This window comes from Sciurus vulgaris, assembly GCF_902686455.1.
Source record: "Sciurus vulgaris genome assembly, chromosome: 3".
Taxonomy (NCBI): domain Eukaryota; kingdom Metazoa; phylum Chordata; class Mammalia; order Rodentia; family Sciuridae; genus Sciurus; species Sciurus vulgaris.
In genome coordinates, this window is record NC_136463.1 from 37,293,544 (window position 1) to 37,308,783 (window position 15,240).

Below are 15,240 nucleotides of genomic sequence, written 5' to 3' on the forward strand. Positions count from 1 at the left end.
CTGTTCACCTTTTGATGTAATTAATTACCTAATAATATTAGAATATGATTTTGTCAGTGCTTTTTCCCCCCAGTATATAATGAATTGCTGAAGCATAGAAAACAGCCCTTGACATTATTAATCTTTAAGCTATATTAGGTTCCTTGTGGTGCTATAACAATTCATGAAATTACCACAATTCATGAACTAAAACAAGAGACATTTACTCTCTCACAGTCCTAAAGTGAAAATCAAGGTATTAGCCGGGCTGTGGTCCCTCCAAAAAAATAATTCAACTATGCCTGTTCCAGTTTTTGATGACTGTAAGCATTCCTTGGCTTGTGGCAGCATCTCTTCATTCTCTCTTTCACATGGCCATCTCTGTGTGTTTCTGTGTCCTTCCCTCTAATCATTGGATTGAGGGTGCTGCCTAATCCAGGATTTCACTTTAAGTTCCTTGACTTACTACATGTGCAATGACTATTTCCTAGTAAAGTCACATTCTGAAGTTGTAGTGATCATGAATTTTGGTGAGGCACTATTCAGTCCACTACACAATCCTAATTTTAACTTTTGTTGTTCTTTCTGCGGGTTTCAGAAACCTGATTATAGTCTGCTTTTGCTGCTTTCTAACACTGGAATGCCTTTCCGTTTGCTTCCACCTGTTAAATTCTAGTCATCCTTAAAGACTTTACCGACATACCCCCCTTCCACTAACACTTCTTTTTCATGAAATCTTTTCTTGCCTTCCTATAAGATATCACCTCTCTTCTCTCTGAATTTTCCTGACTACATATTTGTACCCTTCAGTGACTTCCCACTTTCATCCTTTAGTAAAAGGATTTATAGCATTGTTTTATAGCAGTCTGTTCATTTGTATTATCATCTCTCCTGAATCATTGGATCCTTTCAAGCAGAGTCTACATTATAATTATTATTCCTTTCTCCCAGTGCCAAGTGTAAGCAAGTGTATGTTCACTGAATAGAAGACTTTAGGTGTCAAGTGATATTTGTATCTATTCCTGTGTGACTTACAATCTGGCTACTAATGACACACTAATTATTTTCTCCAGTTTTCATTCTATAGTTATCAGAAGTTTTGAATGATAATTCTGGCAATAATAGGCACTGAACTTGATTCAGAAACTTTTTAGTACCCTTGTCTTTCTTATTTATTAATTTAATTAATTAATTAATTATTGCAATACTAGGAACTGAACCCAGGGAGTCTCTACCACTGAGCTACATCCCCGACCCTTTCATTTTATTTTTTATAAATTTTGAGATAGCTTCCCACTAAGTTGCTTAGGGTCTTGCTAAATTGCTGAGCCTGGCCTCGAACTTGCAATCCTCCTGTCTCAGGCTCTCCACTCATTGTGATTACAGCATGAACCACCATGACCAGCTGACCTTTAAGAAAATGATTTAGAACTTAAGTTTAGAGTTCAAGTTTTTATGGGTTAGTGAATCTTGACCAGTTTTTAAAATAAAGATGGTTACATTTTTCTTTCATTACTTGGTATTTAAATACCTAAGATTAAATTTAATTGTAAAAAGTTCTGCTAGTTATTAGTGGGATTATTATTATTTATTTTTTTTATTTTATTTTTTTTTTTGGTGCTGGGGATTGAACCCAGGGCCTTGTGCTTACAAGGCAAGCACTCTACCGACTGAGCTATCTCCCCAGCCCATCAGTGGGATTCTTGATAAATTAATCTTTAAAATCCTTTGTGCTAGAGATAGACAGTCTGAAATAGGTTAGTACAGTTTATTACATTTCTTTCTTGTCCCTAACCCATGGTAATTTGAATTTTTCTTGTAACAACCTATCCCTGTTCATTTTACTCATACTTTAACACACACAGAAGAGACAGACCAAAACTCTAAATATAATTATACAGCTTTTCACAATTTTAAATCTGTGTCCCATACTCTACTACTGTACCTGAGTAGACCCAGTCAAGCACACAGACTTGTAGGTAGCTCTGAGTTTTCTCTTCTGAAGACTCTTGCTAATCTTTGAAATGTCTACATTGTGACTGAATTGCCCTCTAGTTCTAGGTTGAACTGTCGCATATAACACCGTTTGTTTGTCCTTGGAAAAATAAAATTATTTCCTGTTTTATTGCCTTTTATCTTAGTTCCTTCTCTTTTTTAAAAATAATTTTTTAGCTGTAGATGGACACAAGTTAACTTTTTTTTTAATTTATGTTTTTATGTGGTGCTGAGGATCAAACCCAGTGTATCACACATGCTAGGCAAGTGCTCTTCCTCTGAGCCACAACCTTAGCCCTTGTTTCCTTCTTTTAAGTTAACATTTTCCTTGCTTTGAATTGAAAACATTTTTTCTCCTCTGTAGTTGCTATCTGTCTTGCCTTCAGATTTTATTAAACATCATGTACCTCTGCTTATAGTATTTTACCACATTCCCTTCTCTTTATTGGATTCACCCTTTACATGGTCTTCATGTACCTCTTTAAATATCAAGATCTTGCCAGATGCAATGGTGCTCACTTGTAATCTGAGATAACTGAGTTTGAAACAAGAAGATTGAAAGTTTGAAGCCAGCCTCCACAATTTAGCAAGGCCCTGAGAAACTTAGTGTGACCCTGTCCCAAAATAAAAAAATTAAAAGGGCTTGGTATGTGGCTCATACCGTAAAGCACTCCTGGGTTCAATCCTCAGTACCCACCCACCCCCCAGAAAAAAACATATATATCCCCCCCCCCCCAATCTGTCTATCTAGATCCCCAGGACTTACTCATGTTTGTGCTCCCAGAAAACCCTGAATGTATTCCTTTGTTGTATTCTACACTTGGTTTAAATGACCAACTTTCACTTTTTTTTTTTTGGTTGTAGGTGGACAAATACCTTTATTTTATTTTTATGTGGTTCTGAGGATGAACTCAGGACCTCTCTCATGCTAGGCAAGTGCTCTTCCACTGAGCCCACAGGCCCTGCGCCTAACTTTCACTTCTTTTTGGCTCTACACTTACTATGTCTTGTTCACATTTGTTATCTATAGTTTTTAGTACAATATCAGACACAGTCTGTTAATGTTTTTATTAAATGTTTATATAGAATATTATGTAATTATGACTTTTTAAAATTTATTTTCATTTGACAGATAATGTTCGACAGTAGCTTCTGTACTTTTTCCCCCCAAAATAGTTTGCATGATTGAGGCTTCTAATTTACCACAGGCATATAGAACACTTCTACAGGAGACACTAAACTCCTACTACTTCAGTCATCTCATTTAATGCTTGTTTCATCTCTGAAGTTCATTTTATATATATTCTACAAGTGAGGAAAAGAAAGCTCTAAGAAGTTAAAGAAAGTTTCTCAAGACCAAATAGCTGATAGATGGCAAAATTGGGATGTTTGAATCCCAAAATATGTGCTTATTATCATTTTAGGACTTACAGACAGCTTATTGACATACAGTGATTTTATTCTTTTAATCTTTCATGAGTACCTTGTAATTGCAGATAAAAGTGGTTGTCATGTGGTAGTTGTGGTTGTGGTGAGCCATTTTAAGACTTTAGTCTGCCTTGCAGATTCACTTTTCTGATTTCCTTTTTTCTCTGCCAAGAACTTACTAATTATTAGTTTTTCATTTCTGTTCAATAATGAATTTCATTTGATCCAGACAAGATTGTTGAATGATTGCCCATTTAGCAATAGTAAAATAAGTTAATAGAAGTTTTAATATTGTCATTTATTATTAAGGATTAATATTTATTATTGAAGATTGTTTTCCTTAATGTTGATCATATTCTATAGAATTCAGCTATGTTGGGAAGAAAATATGTGTGCCTCTAATGTTTCTTGTAAATATGTTTTTAATAAATTAAAAGTGTTTGGAATTTTCCCAAAATGTATCATAAGCATGAATAAGCTTACTAACTTAAGTGATTTCTTGGAGTAGTAGAATCTAGATTCTGAAGTAATTAATGTCATATTTTGGTGAATTTTCAGGCAAAGTAATTCATTTTGAATATACTTTCTTCATATTTTACTCAAGACATTTATATTGCCTCTGTTTTATCAATTATCTTAATTGAAAATGTATATATTATTATGTTTCCTTCCTCATTTTATTTTATAATGTTGTAATCTTCTTTCAATCGGGAAAAAATCATTTCAGTGATCCTTAAACAATAAACTGCCAAGCAAATCTGTTTCTTTCCTTGATTATCTTCATATCTGTTAGTGATGATGTAAGGCTTAGAGTCATTTTAAGTAGATTTCAGGAGGTTATTCTTAATAAGAGCAGGTTGTTTCCTCAACACTATTATAGAACTGTGTTACCATAAGAAATCACTAGGCTATTGTGCCTGACTTTTTTGATGAGAATCCCTTTCTGGTGTTATTTCTGCTGCTGGAACCTTTCCTGAGTTGAGAGTTGATTTCTGTGGTCCAAAGTACAGGCCAAGAACAATTTTGAATGTCTGATTATATGGTTTGCTGCTGCCATGACCTAGAAAAATTATATCTGTTGGTGTTAAATTCATTCTTATTTTGCCACAAGAGTATAAGTTTTGGTATTGATTTGCAAATTGCAAATAGAAAAGAGTAGCTATTGAAGTTATTGCCTCGAATTTCTTTAAGTGAAATAACGTTGGTTATTTCTTGCTATCTATTCAGCTACCAATTATTGTAAAATGTTTGGTAATAATAATGTATTGTATTTACTTTAGTTTGTTTTTTGCAAATGTTTAATTAAGGAATTTGCAATCTGTATCCAGAAAATGAATAGATCATATAAGCTTAAAAGTCAGCAGTGAAGCATGGTTTTAATTGGTGACCATGACCATCTGATCATTTTTTCTTCTAAATATATTTGTCTTTCCATATTTATATTTCAGCAAAGAAATTTGTGTTTTTTAAGGAGACTGATAAATACAGTTTTCAGACTTGAAAACAAAACCCCAAACTAACAAAAAACCAAAAACCCACACAGTTAATATAATTTTTCCCTATTTGGCTTACTATAGTGTGTAAAAACCAATTAATCAGAAGTATTTATTGAATACCTCTTATGCTTAGTACTTTGAGTAGTATAAAAATATGAACATGATTTCTGTTTTATCTTCTTTTATTTCAAGATCAGATTTTTTATATGCCATTGTACTTGGAAGGAAGTTTAGAACTTGAGAACTAATGTTTCTCTGGAGAAAAGGAAGAAATTTCTTTTTTTTCTTTCTTGTTCTCATCTCCATCATAAATTTAGTGGACAGTCATCTTGCTTAGGAATACAGGAATATAATGCTATCTCTTTTTATATATCAGGCTCCTATGGTATTATCCATATTGCTAAAATTTAAAATGCTTTTAAATATACCCATTTATATGGATATTTGAAGTAGGTACTTCAGCTTTAAAAAATGAAAGCAAATTTCTAAAATAGTAGCTTTGACGTATTTTAAAATTTCCATTCCAAAGTAATAATACCTTTCAAAGTGTTGTCTCATCAGGAATTTATAATGTAATGTTAGTTATTTGGTTAAAAAAAGAAAGACTACATGACATAGTATATAATTCTATATGAATTTTTTTTCTGATGATCTTGCTTCAAATTTTTAAAAATGAGTCGGATACAGTGGTGCACGCCTATAATCCCAGTGACTTGGGAGGCTGAGACAGGAGGACTGTAAATTCAAAGCCAGCCTCAACAACTTTGTAAGGCCATAAACAATTTAGAAAGACCCTGACTCAAAATAAAATATAAAAAAGGCTAGGGATGTGGCTCAGTGGTTAAGTGCCCCTGGGTTCAATCCCCAGTGGCCCCCCCCCAAAAAAAAAGTTTTTAAATGAATTTATCCTATTGATTATTTAAAACTGAGTTAAACTGGGTGTAGTGGTGCATGCCTATAATCCCTACTATTCAGGGGACTGAGGCAGGAGGAGTGCAAGTTCAAGACCATCCTCAGCAATTTAGCAAGGTCCTAAGCAGTTTGGCGAGACCCTATCTCAAAAATAAAAGGGCTAGAGATGCAAATGAAAAACTAAGCTAGTATTAGTAGCAACAAAGTTTAAGCAGACTGGCAAAAATAAAAATTATAATGGGTAATGGTAGTTTTAGGATGGTAACATTAGTTGTGATACTAATTTTTTGTACATTTTCTGGATATTCAATAATAAAAATTATAATTAAATTCATAAAGCAATTATAAGTAAAAAAAGTTTGGAAGGCTTAATTACTGCAAGGTTGAGAAACCTTGGTCTTTAGTATAGAGAAAGATGTTTGGTTTAGTGGATTTACTAGATGCTAATAAAATAACAGGTACTAATTTTGTTGCTCCTCTCTAAGGTTAAAGTAATACAAATAATAAATCTAATGAAGGTTGATTTCCAATTCTTTTTACTTAAAATGTTATCTTTAAACTTTGTCACTTCTTTATTTACATTTATAATTGCTTTTATTAGTTAGTAGGTAGTTAATTCCCTGTGAATTCCAAAACTGTAGGATAACTTTATTATCACTTTTGGAATAATCCGTTTTCATAGATTTTTATGAATCATTAAGAAGATTCTTTTTTTTTTTTTTTTTTTTTTGGGTGCTGAGGATCAAACCCAGGGCCTTGTGCTTGCAAGGCAAGCACTCTACCAACTGAGCTATCTCCCCAGCCCCTCATTAAGAAGATTCTTTTGGAGTAACCAAGTTAAGAACTTTATAGAAGATTATTCTTTGCAAAATGGAGTTATTGTACTTGACCTGAGGTACATATTGTCAAGACCTTTTTCCTTTTCTGCTGTTGCAGAAAATATATATTTATATGAAATAGGAACTCAACAAGTAATTCTTACGTATTCATTAAACATATTTATTGATGCTCAAACTGTGCCCAGTTATTATTTTAAATGTCAGGATATAACTATGAACAAAACACACCAAACACTTACTCTTGAGAAGCATGTGTTCTAGTTGGGAGAAATAGCAATTGAACAAACAAACAAATAAAAAGTAAATTTTATCAGATGTTATAAGTATTAAGGGGAAAAGCAAAGCAGGAAGGGATCAAGGAATATGAGTGAATGGAGTAGAGTTTGGATTTCTGAGAATGCTACATGTGAAGAAAGACTGAAAGTTGTGGAGGTAAACCATGCAGATACCTTAGGGAAAATTATTGAAAAGTTTTGAATCAGAGAATTAGCATGATTCTGTTTGTATTTTTCTTTTGAAATAGTTTTTTATTAGTAATGAAAGTAAACTACTTTTGCATGTTTTTCTGAATTGTCTGTCTTATTAATCTGTTTTGTTTTAAGCCTTGTAATTGCATGTATGGATGATTTTAACTCCTTATTAGAGAGGAATAACTGATCTTCCTGCTTCTATTCGGCTGAAGTCCTTACAAGATCTTATATAATCTGACCCTTGTAAATCTCTGACTTTATCTTCTCCTATGTCTCTGTTATTTTTCTCTGCCTCATTAACTCTTCTTCAGCCATCTGATCTTTCTTTTCCTTAAACTTGCCAGTTATGATCTTTCCTTGAGGCCTCTATGCTTGTTCCTTCTGCCTAAAATGTTTTTATTCCATGCTTTGTCCCTTTGCCTCCCTCAGATCTTTGCTCTTGTGTGTAGTTCTTCTACTCAGTGCCATCTTCTATAACTACTGTATTTAGGGCCATGGTATGCTTCTCTCGGGGCCTTATTTAGATTATTTGATGGCATATCTCTTCCATTTATTCAGATCTCCCTGCTGCAGTACTGGGGATGGAATTAAGGGTGTTCCATCACTGAGCTACATCTCCAACCCTTTTTATTTTTAATTTTGATTTTGGGGGGGGGTGTCTCACTAAGTTGCCTATGCTGGCCTCAAATTTGTGATCCCTCTGCCTCAGCCTCGCAAGTAGTTGGGATTATAGGCATGCACCACCATTCTTGGCAATTTGTTTAGATTTTAATATTTGTAAAGTTTTCCTTCTAAAAATCTCATGTTGTTTCATTTTGGATATGTATTTATTTGGAGGGTTGCTATTGTTGATATACTTTTTTACTTTTGTTTCTTACATTATTGATATTATATAGGAAAAACTGATTTTTGTATGTTTGTGTACCAGCAGATTTTGAACTCAATTATAATTTGTAAATGAATTATCTTGAGTTTTTAATATGTATTCTATATACATGCAAATAACCTTGCTTCTTGTTTTCCAATATTATACTTAATACTTTTAATACTTTCATGTTTTATTGCATCGGTGACAATTTCTAGAATCATGTTAAGTAATAATTGGAGGGAGGGATGTTCTGCTTCATTTGAGGAAGTAGAAGAAAGACCTTTACTTCCACTGTAATAATATAAAATAACTACAAAAACCAAATAATCATGCTCTTCTTTAAAGCCATTTAAAGATATGTAGATGCAAGGAAATATTAAGAATCAACGCCCAACTGAATTCCAGAGGAGTGAACCATTCCTAGATGATCAAAGATGTATGATACTTTTAGTATGAGGCCAGATGCTGAGATTTGGGGTAAGACTGGCAGTCGAGTTAGCTGCCAATGGATAGTCTTGGCTGGGATGAGGAGAAACCAACCAATTGTTTTTGAGAAACCCCTGTCTGCTTTGAATCTGAAAAAAACCTCAAATGCAAAGATAATCCTCTCCACCCAGTAATTCTCTTATGTGGAAATTTTGTGGAGACTGGAGGCAGGCCGAAAAGAGAAAAGAATTCCTATGACAGGATCATTGTTGCCCAGGGGTTATTGGGGAGGGAGGGGTGAATAGGTAGAAAACAGAAGATTCTTAGGGAAGTGAAATTATTCTCTTTGATACTACAGTAGGTTTGTCCAAACGTATTGAATGAGCAATACCAAGAGTGAACTCTCAGGTAAATTATGAACTTCAAGTGAAAAATGCGAGTGTAGGTTTATTAGTTGTAACAAATATAATACTGTGGTGGGGGATATTGGTTATGGAGGATGCTGCCTAGGGTTGGAAGTATGTGGGAAATAATGTCTTTATGAAAGAGCCAATCTTGAAATTTCCGGAAGGGCCTAATTTTGAAGTCTCAGATCTTCAAAGTCTTTCAGTCTTGTGTCTCCAAGTTCTGAAGTCTTCTTGTTTTGTGGTTTTTCACACTCGTAAAGTCTTGAAGTCTGCAATTTCGAAGTCTAATACAGGGGTTACCAATGTTTTTTAAAGAGGCAGATAGTAAATATTTCAGGTTTTGTGGATCTTTGGACTCTGTTGCCTTTACTCATTTCTGCATTGCAACACATTAGCAGCCTTAAACGATATGTAAATAGAATGTGTGGCTATGTTCTAATAAAGCTTTATTTTCATAAATAGGTGTGCAGCCCTCAGGCTATGAGAGTAGTATCATAGCTTCAAAAACACAGTTTCAGGAATCTCCTCAGTAGAAATCTGCACTTGCTTTCAAATCATTTACACCAGGGGCAAACTGATTTTAAAGCTACAAATTCCTATCCAAAATCTGGTAATATAAATGATGAGGAGAAACTTTCATCTCTGAAAGTAAGAGACAGGACATTTCTTGTTTTCTTTATTCTTTGTATAGATACCAGTTTCCATCTGACGTCATTTTCTTCTTCCTGAAAAAAATGTCCTTTAATACTCTTTATGGTGCATTTCTGTCGTTGATCAATCCTTGGCTTCATTTGTCCAAAAATGTCTTCGTGTTGCCTTTGTTTTGAAGAATACTTTCATGGGTATATATAATTTCAGGGTTGTTGTTTTTTTTTTTTTTTCTTTTCCTTTCAGAGCTGCCTCCCTTTTGTGACTCCCTTATTTATAAAGAGAAATTTTTTCTTCAGTTCAAAACGTGATATATTTTCCCCTGTCTTGTGCTTTTAAGATTTCTCTCCCCACATCCTTCCCTCCCTTCCCTTCTGCTGTGCTGAAGGTCAAGCCCAGGGCCAGTATAAGGCAATTAATTACTCTGCCACTGAGCTACATCCCTAGCCCCAATATTTCTTCTTATCAGCAATTTGATTATGACTTCCCTTGGTATAGTTAGATATGGAAGATCTGTTTTTACCAAATTGATTTCGTGATTGATGCTAGAGATTGAATCCAGGGGCACTCTACTACATCCCCAATCCTTTTTTAATTTTGAGACAGGGTCTTGCTTTGTTGCCTAGGCTGGCCTTGAACTTGCGATACTCCTACCTTAGCCTCTTGAGTCATTTGGATTATAGGCATGTGCCCCCATGCTCATCATGTTTTATCAAATTTAGAAGATTTTCAGCTATTATTACTTCAAATATTTTCTGCCTGCCCCTTTCTGGGATCCCAGTTGTACATATGTTTGATATTGACTTATTTGTCACTAAGGTTCTAATAATTTTTTTAGCCTTTTTCTCTTTATGCTTCTGTTTGCATAGTTTATATTAACCATTGTTCAAGTTCACTGGTCTCTCCTTTCTGTAGTTTCTAATCTGCTGGAAGTTCTCCAGTGAAATTTTTAAAAATTTAAAATATTGTGGTTTTCATCTTTAGTAGTTCCAGTTGACACTTACTAAAAAAAAAAAAGGTTTTTTTTCTTCAATATATTCATGCTTTTCTTTAATTCTTGAGGTATTTCTAATAGATAGTTTGAAGCCCTGTCTGCTAATTCCATCATATGTTATTTCTTGGACCTTTTCTGTTGACTAATTTTTATCCTGGGTTTGGGTCACATTTTTCTACTTCTTTTATGTTTTCTTTCAATACTAGACATTATAATGTTAATGTGGTGTCTCCTAGGCCTCTATGAGCTCTAGGAATTTTTCAGCTTATAATTTCTCAGTATTTGTTCCAGCCCAACCTCAGTGAGTTTCACTCTGTGCATATTCAGAATAGTATTCTGCCAAAATTCAACAACACACCTGTGCAGATTTTCTGAGTTGTTTGTGTACATAACTCTTTCCTCACTAGTACTTAAGCCCTCCAAGTGTCAGTTGTCTCAAACTCCCTAAATATTCTCAACTGAACTATACTGAAATCTACTTTGGTTTCCTCATCCCTTGCTAAGGTCAAGAAAGTGACCACAGATAGAAAACCAGGGTAGTAGAAACTCTCACTTGAGTTTCCTTTATCTGAGGGCGTATAGTCCTGTATTTTCTAATTTCTAGAAATAGTGGTTATATTTTTTGTACAGTTTCTTTAGTTTATGTCAGGAGGGCAAATCTGGCCATAAAGGAACATTTCCCACATTTACATTTTAATAGGATCACTTTCATTGCCATGTTTAGTTGACAGTAAATATCTTACATGTTTTTTTAAAATTTTACTTTAATTCTTTGAAAAGGGAAAAACACGTCAGTTGTAATCCTAGTCAAGCTTGTCTGAATTTTTAACATGTCTTTTGACAAGTGAAGAGAGATAGATGTTCATGTTCATGCTTTCATGATTTCACTATTACCTAGCATATTGTGAATCCTCTTCCACCTCCTATCATTTACTGACTTTGTTACTTATGTAATGTTTACTATGTATATTTTCCCTTTTTCAACAAGTATTGAATATGTAAATCAGTTAGCATATTGACAGGATGAATTAGACATGGGTCTTGCTGTTAGGATGTTTATAGCTTCACCAGGAGAAAAGATATATGTTGAAACTTTATATCTAAGGTAGAGGTTGAAAGTTAAAATGAAAACAGATAAATGTATGAGAATGTCCCAAAAAATGGCTCAGTTGTATAATATTTTCCATGTCATGTTGAATTTAAGCAGCATACTGAATGGGAAACTACTTATCATGATGATTTAATTTTCCTGATACTTTTTATTGACTTGATTTTGTTTTGTTGTGGTACTGGGATTGAGCCAAAGGTTTGCATGTGATAGTCAAATGCTGTACCACTGAGCTACATCCCAGTCCTGCTATTATTCTATTATTATTTTTAATGTTTTAAATACTTTTTAGGTGTAGATGGGCACAATACCTTTATTTTATTTATTTATTTTTATGTGGTGCTGAGGTTTGAACCCAGTGCTTAACTTGTGCTAGGTGAGTTCTTTACCACTGAGCCACAACCCCAGCCCCCTCCTATCGTTTTAGGTTTAATAAATTTGTTTTATTAGTTTGTTTTGATTACAATTATTTTTTAGTAATTGAATTGGAAAGTTAAAAGGTGTACAGTCAGAATGAACTAATTGCCAAGTAGAGCATTCTGATGTTTTATAATCTTGTTCAATTTGATTCAGTGGAGGAATCAGACATCATTGATCTTGAGAAACGCTATTGGTTGCTGAAGGCTCAATCACGGACTGGACGATTTGATTTAGAGACCTTTGGCCCATTGGTTTCGCCACCTATTCGTCCATCTCTAAGTGAAGGTAGGAATTATTCTATTTTATACAGATGTTCATTGGTAAATAAATATGCCTGAACCCAGGTTTTGAAGTTTCTTGCAGATAGTATAGTCTAGTAGTTTCGAGCTTTATTTTCTACCTGTTTTGCCTTATGTGATCAGTTTAAAACGCTGTCTACACCTGAATGTGCTTATGTATTAAGTGAGTTTGACCAAGTCAGTAGTATGAAATTGTAAGTTATGGTGGCTGCTCTCTAGGGTGCCTCCACTTTTTTTCTTTCAGATAAGATTTCACTGCTGTATCCCCCAATGCCTCCAGAGTTAAAAAAAAAAAAAAAAAAAGAAAGAAAAAGAAAGAAAGAAAGAAAGACTACTAAATTAATGCTAGGATGCAGCTCGGTGGTAGAGTGCTTCTTTAGCATATGCTTCAGGTTCAATTTCCTGTATCATCAAAAAACAGAAACTACTAGACTAGAACATCTCTCAGGTCCATTGTAGCTCTAAACTTACTGCTGTGACTTTAAAAAGAAAAAACAAAATACAAAGAGCCATTGTGAGTGACATCATAAAAATCACAATTGGAATTTGAAAATTTGGGTTCTGCTTCTGGTTTGAAGTTCTTGTTTTTGTTTTGTTTCTGGTTAGTTGTTTGGTTTTGTTTTTTGTTTTTGCATTGTTGAGTATTGAATCCAGAGCTATGCACACACTAGGCATGTATACTCTGCCACTGAACTATACCCCCCACCTGGTTTTGATGATTTTAAAGTTGGTAAATCACTTATCTCCCACTGAATTTCAGTTTTCTAATCTTCAAATGGAGGATACTGAATTAGTTTCTTGAAATATATGATCTCTTTCAGATACTTAGGATTCTTCAGAAGTACTCATTTAGGGGAGCCAGCAATCAATTGTATTGTTACCTTTTTAGAATATATAAATTAATTTGAAAAAATTATTCCATTTCTATTTATACAAAAAAAATTAAAAACATAAAATCAAATTCTAAATCCCTTTTCATTTCTGAAATTTAAAACATTCATATTTAAAAGATTAAGTGGTACAAAGAAGGTGCTGTGTAGAGCTTTATGGGAGCTTATTAAAGATACGATGATATGTCTAAATATTCACATACTGAACAGTTAAACTTTTATAAGGATAATTGTTATAATTTCTGATCCATGTTGGTTCTTATTTTTATTTGCCAACATTAAAAAATATATTGTAGACATTTTTAATTTGTTAGAATTGATAAAAGATAGGTACAGAAAGATATAACCAAACAATAAAGGATTATAATATATTTTCTGCCAGGATCATAAGTTTCAGTTATAATTGTACCAAGAGAAAAAGAAATAATTCCTGATTCATTGAGCTGATGATAAACTTTTTTCATTTTTTAATTTCAGTCAATTCATGGGAAAGTCATTCTTCCTTTCATAAACATGCCAGTATGAACATTATAAAGCTTGTTGGCTGTGATTTATGGTGTCTTTTTTTCATTTTTTAGGTTTATTTAATGCTTTTGATGAAAATCGTGACAATCACATAGACTTTAAGGAGATATCCTGTGGGTTATCAGCCTGTTGCAGGGGACCCCTAGCTGAAAGACAAAAATGTAAGTATAATAAACAGTATCAGAAAAAATGCAAACTGTGTAGGGAGAAAATCAGCTTTCTTCCAAGTAAGATTATGCTTACATTCAGGCTTGAGTTACCTTAACTGTCAGGTTCATCAAATATTAATCTCACTTTGGAGTTTTACTAAGGTCAGTCTAAGGAAGCAATTGTCTCTTTTACTAGGGAGTAGTTAAGAGATAATTGCTGTTAATAATGGATTCATTTTCCTGAAGAATTTGTAATTCATGATAAATGAAAATTTTACGCATTCAGGAAATATTTTTTGTTAGTTTATATTGAGAATTTTGTGTCTTGCATAATTTGAAGTATAACTCATTTTATGTCACTTACATACATTAATAATTTATTTGAAAAATGAAAGTTATGATCAGAATATAGTTTTCTTAAGTACTAAAATGGTCTTTTAAACATAGCTAAAATGTTATCACATAATTTATAAGCATAAATACATTACATTATTAAATATTAACCATATTTGAGAAAATGCAACAATTCATATTTAATTGGAATTTCAATATTTGCTAGGATTGTTATTTCTTTCTAAAATAGAGTTTTACAAATTGCACAAATTTGCCTATTTTGGGGTGTTTTACTTGATATGTTTATCTTCAGTAGTGCACTTATGATGCACTCAATTAATTTAATACCATATTTATTATAGGGATTTATGAAATAGGTAATTTTTTAATCTTAAAAATTTTTAATCTTAAAAATTCAAATTTCTTTTTTATTCCCTGTTGATAGACCATTATTCCAAACTGGCTTTATGATAAATTGTTTTTATTAAAATTTAATGTTAAATAAGGAGACTGAAATCTGCTTCTCATGTGAGGTTAATTATTACCTTTGAAAGTTTTATAAAGTTTTAAAATTCCTATTTTGCTGATGAATCAATGGAAATTAACCAACTAGCGTAATTCATTTGAAGTTAATTAGTGAAGGGCTGATTTTCTATTTCTTAGTGTATTGCATTTGAACTTCTTTGAAGAGTTAAAACTGTTCTTGACAAAAATTTGATGCAGATTAGTTACATTGGGGGAGATAAAGTGAAAGCAAGTTATCATTACACCAGCTTGTTGTGTTCCTGATTCTCAGTGTAGTTGAGATATTTTAAGCATCTATGAAACAACCATGCAATACAGTTATTTTTTTTCTTTTTATGGTACTAGGTATTGAATCCTGGAGTGGTTTACCACTGAACTATATCCCTAGCCCCTGCCTATGCATTTTTATTTGTTTGTTTTTTTTTTAAATTTATTTAATTATGTGGTGCTGAGGATCAAACCCAGTGCCTCACAGGAGTTAGGCAAGCACTCTACCACTGGCTACAACCTCAGCCCCTGCCTACCCTTT

General features: G+C 33.2%; 1 protein-coding gene and 1 long non-coding RNA gene across 3 annotated transcripts in view; one reads left to right on the forward strand and one right to left on the reverse strand.

Moving 5' to 3' along the window:
• LOC306656379 overlaps window positions 1-5,618 on the reverse strand; it is a 95,065-nt gene extending 89,447 nt beyond the window's left edge. The window contains exon 1 of the long non-coding RNA XR_013762496.1: window positions 5,594-5,618. This is a non-coding gene — a long non-coding RNA (uncharacterized lncRNA). The remainder of the gene's footprint in view (window positions 1-5,593) is intronic.
• USP32 (ubiquitin specific peptidase 32) overlaps window positions 1-15,240 on the forward strand; it is a 190,808-nt gene that overhangs the window by 91,700 nt on the left and 83,868 nt on the right. For both annotated transcript variants that reach the window (XM_079131344.1, XM_079131345.1), the window contains exons 6-7: window positions 12,144-12,275; window positions 13,758-13,865. In XM_079131344.1, the coding sequence (XP_078987470.1) occupies window positions 12,144-12,275; window positions 13,758-13,865 (240 nt within the window). The remainder of the gene's footprint in view (window positions 1-12,143; window positions 12,276-13,757; window positions 13,866-15,240) is intronic.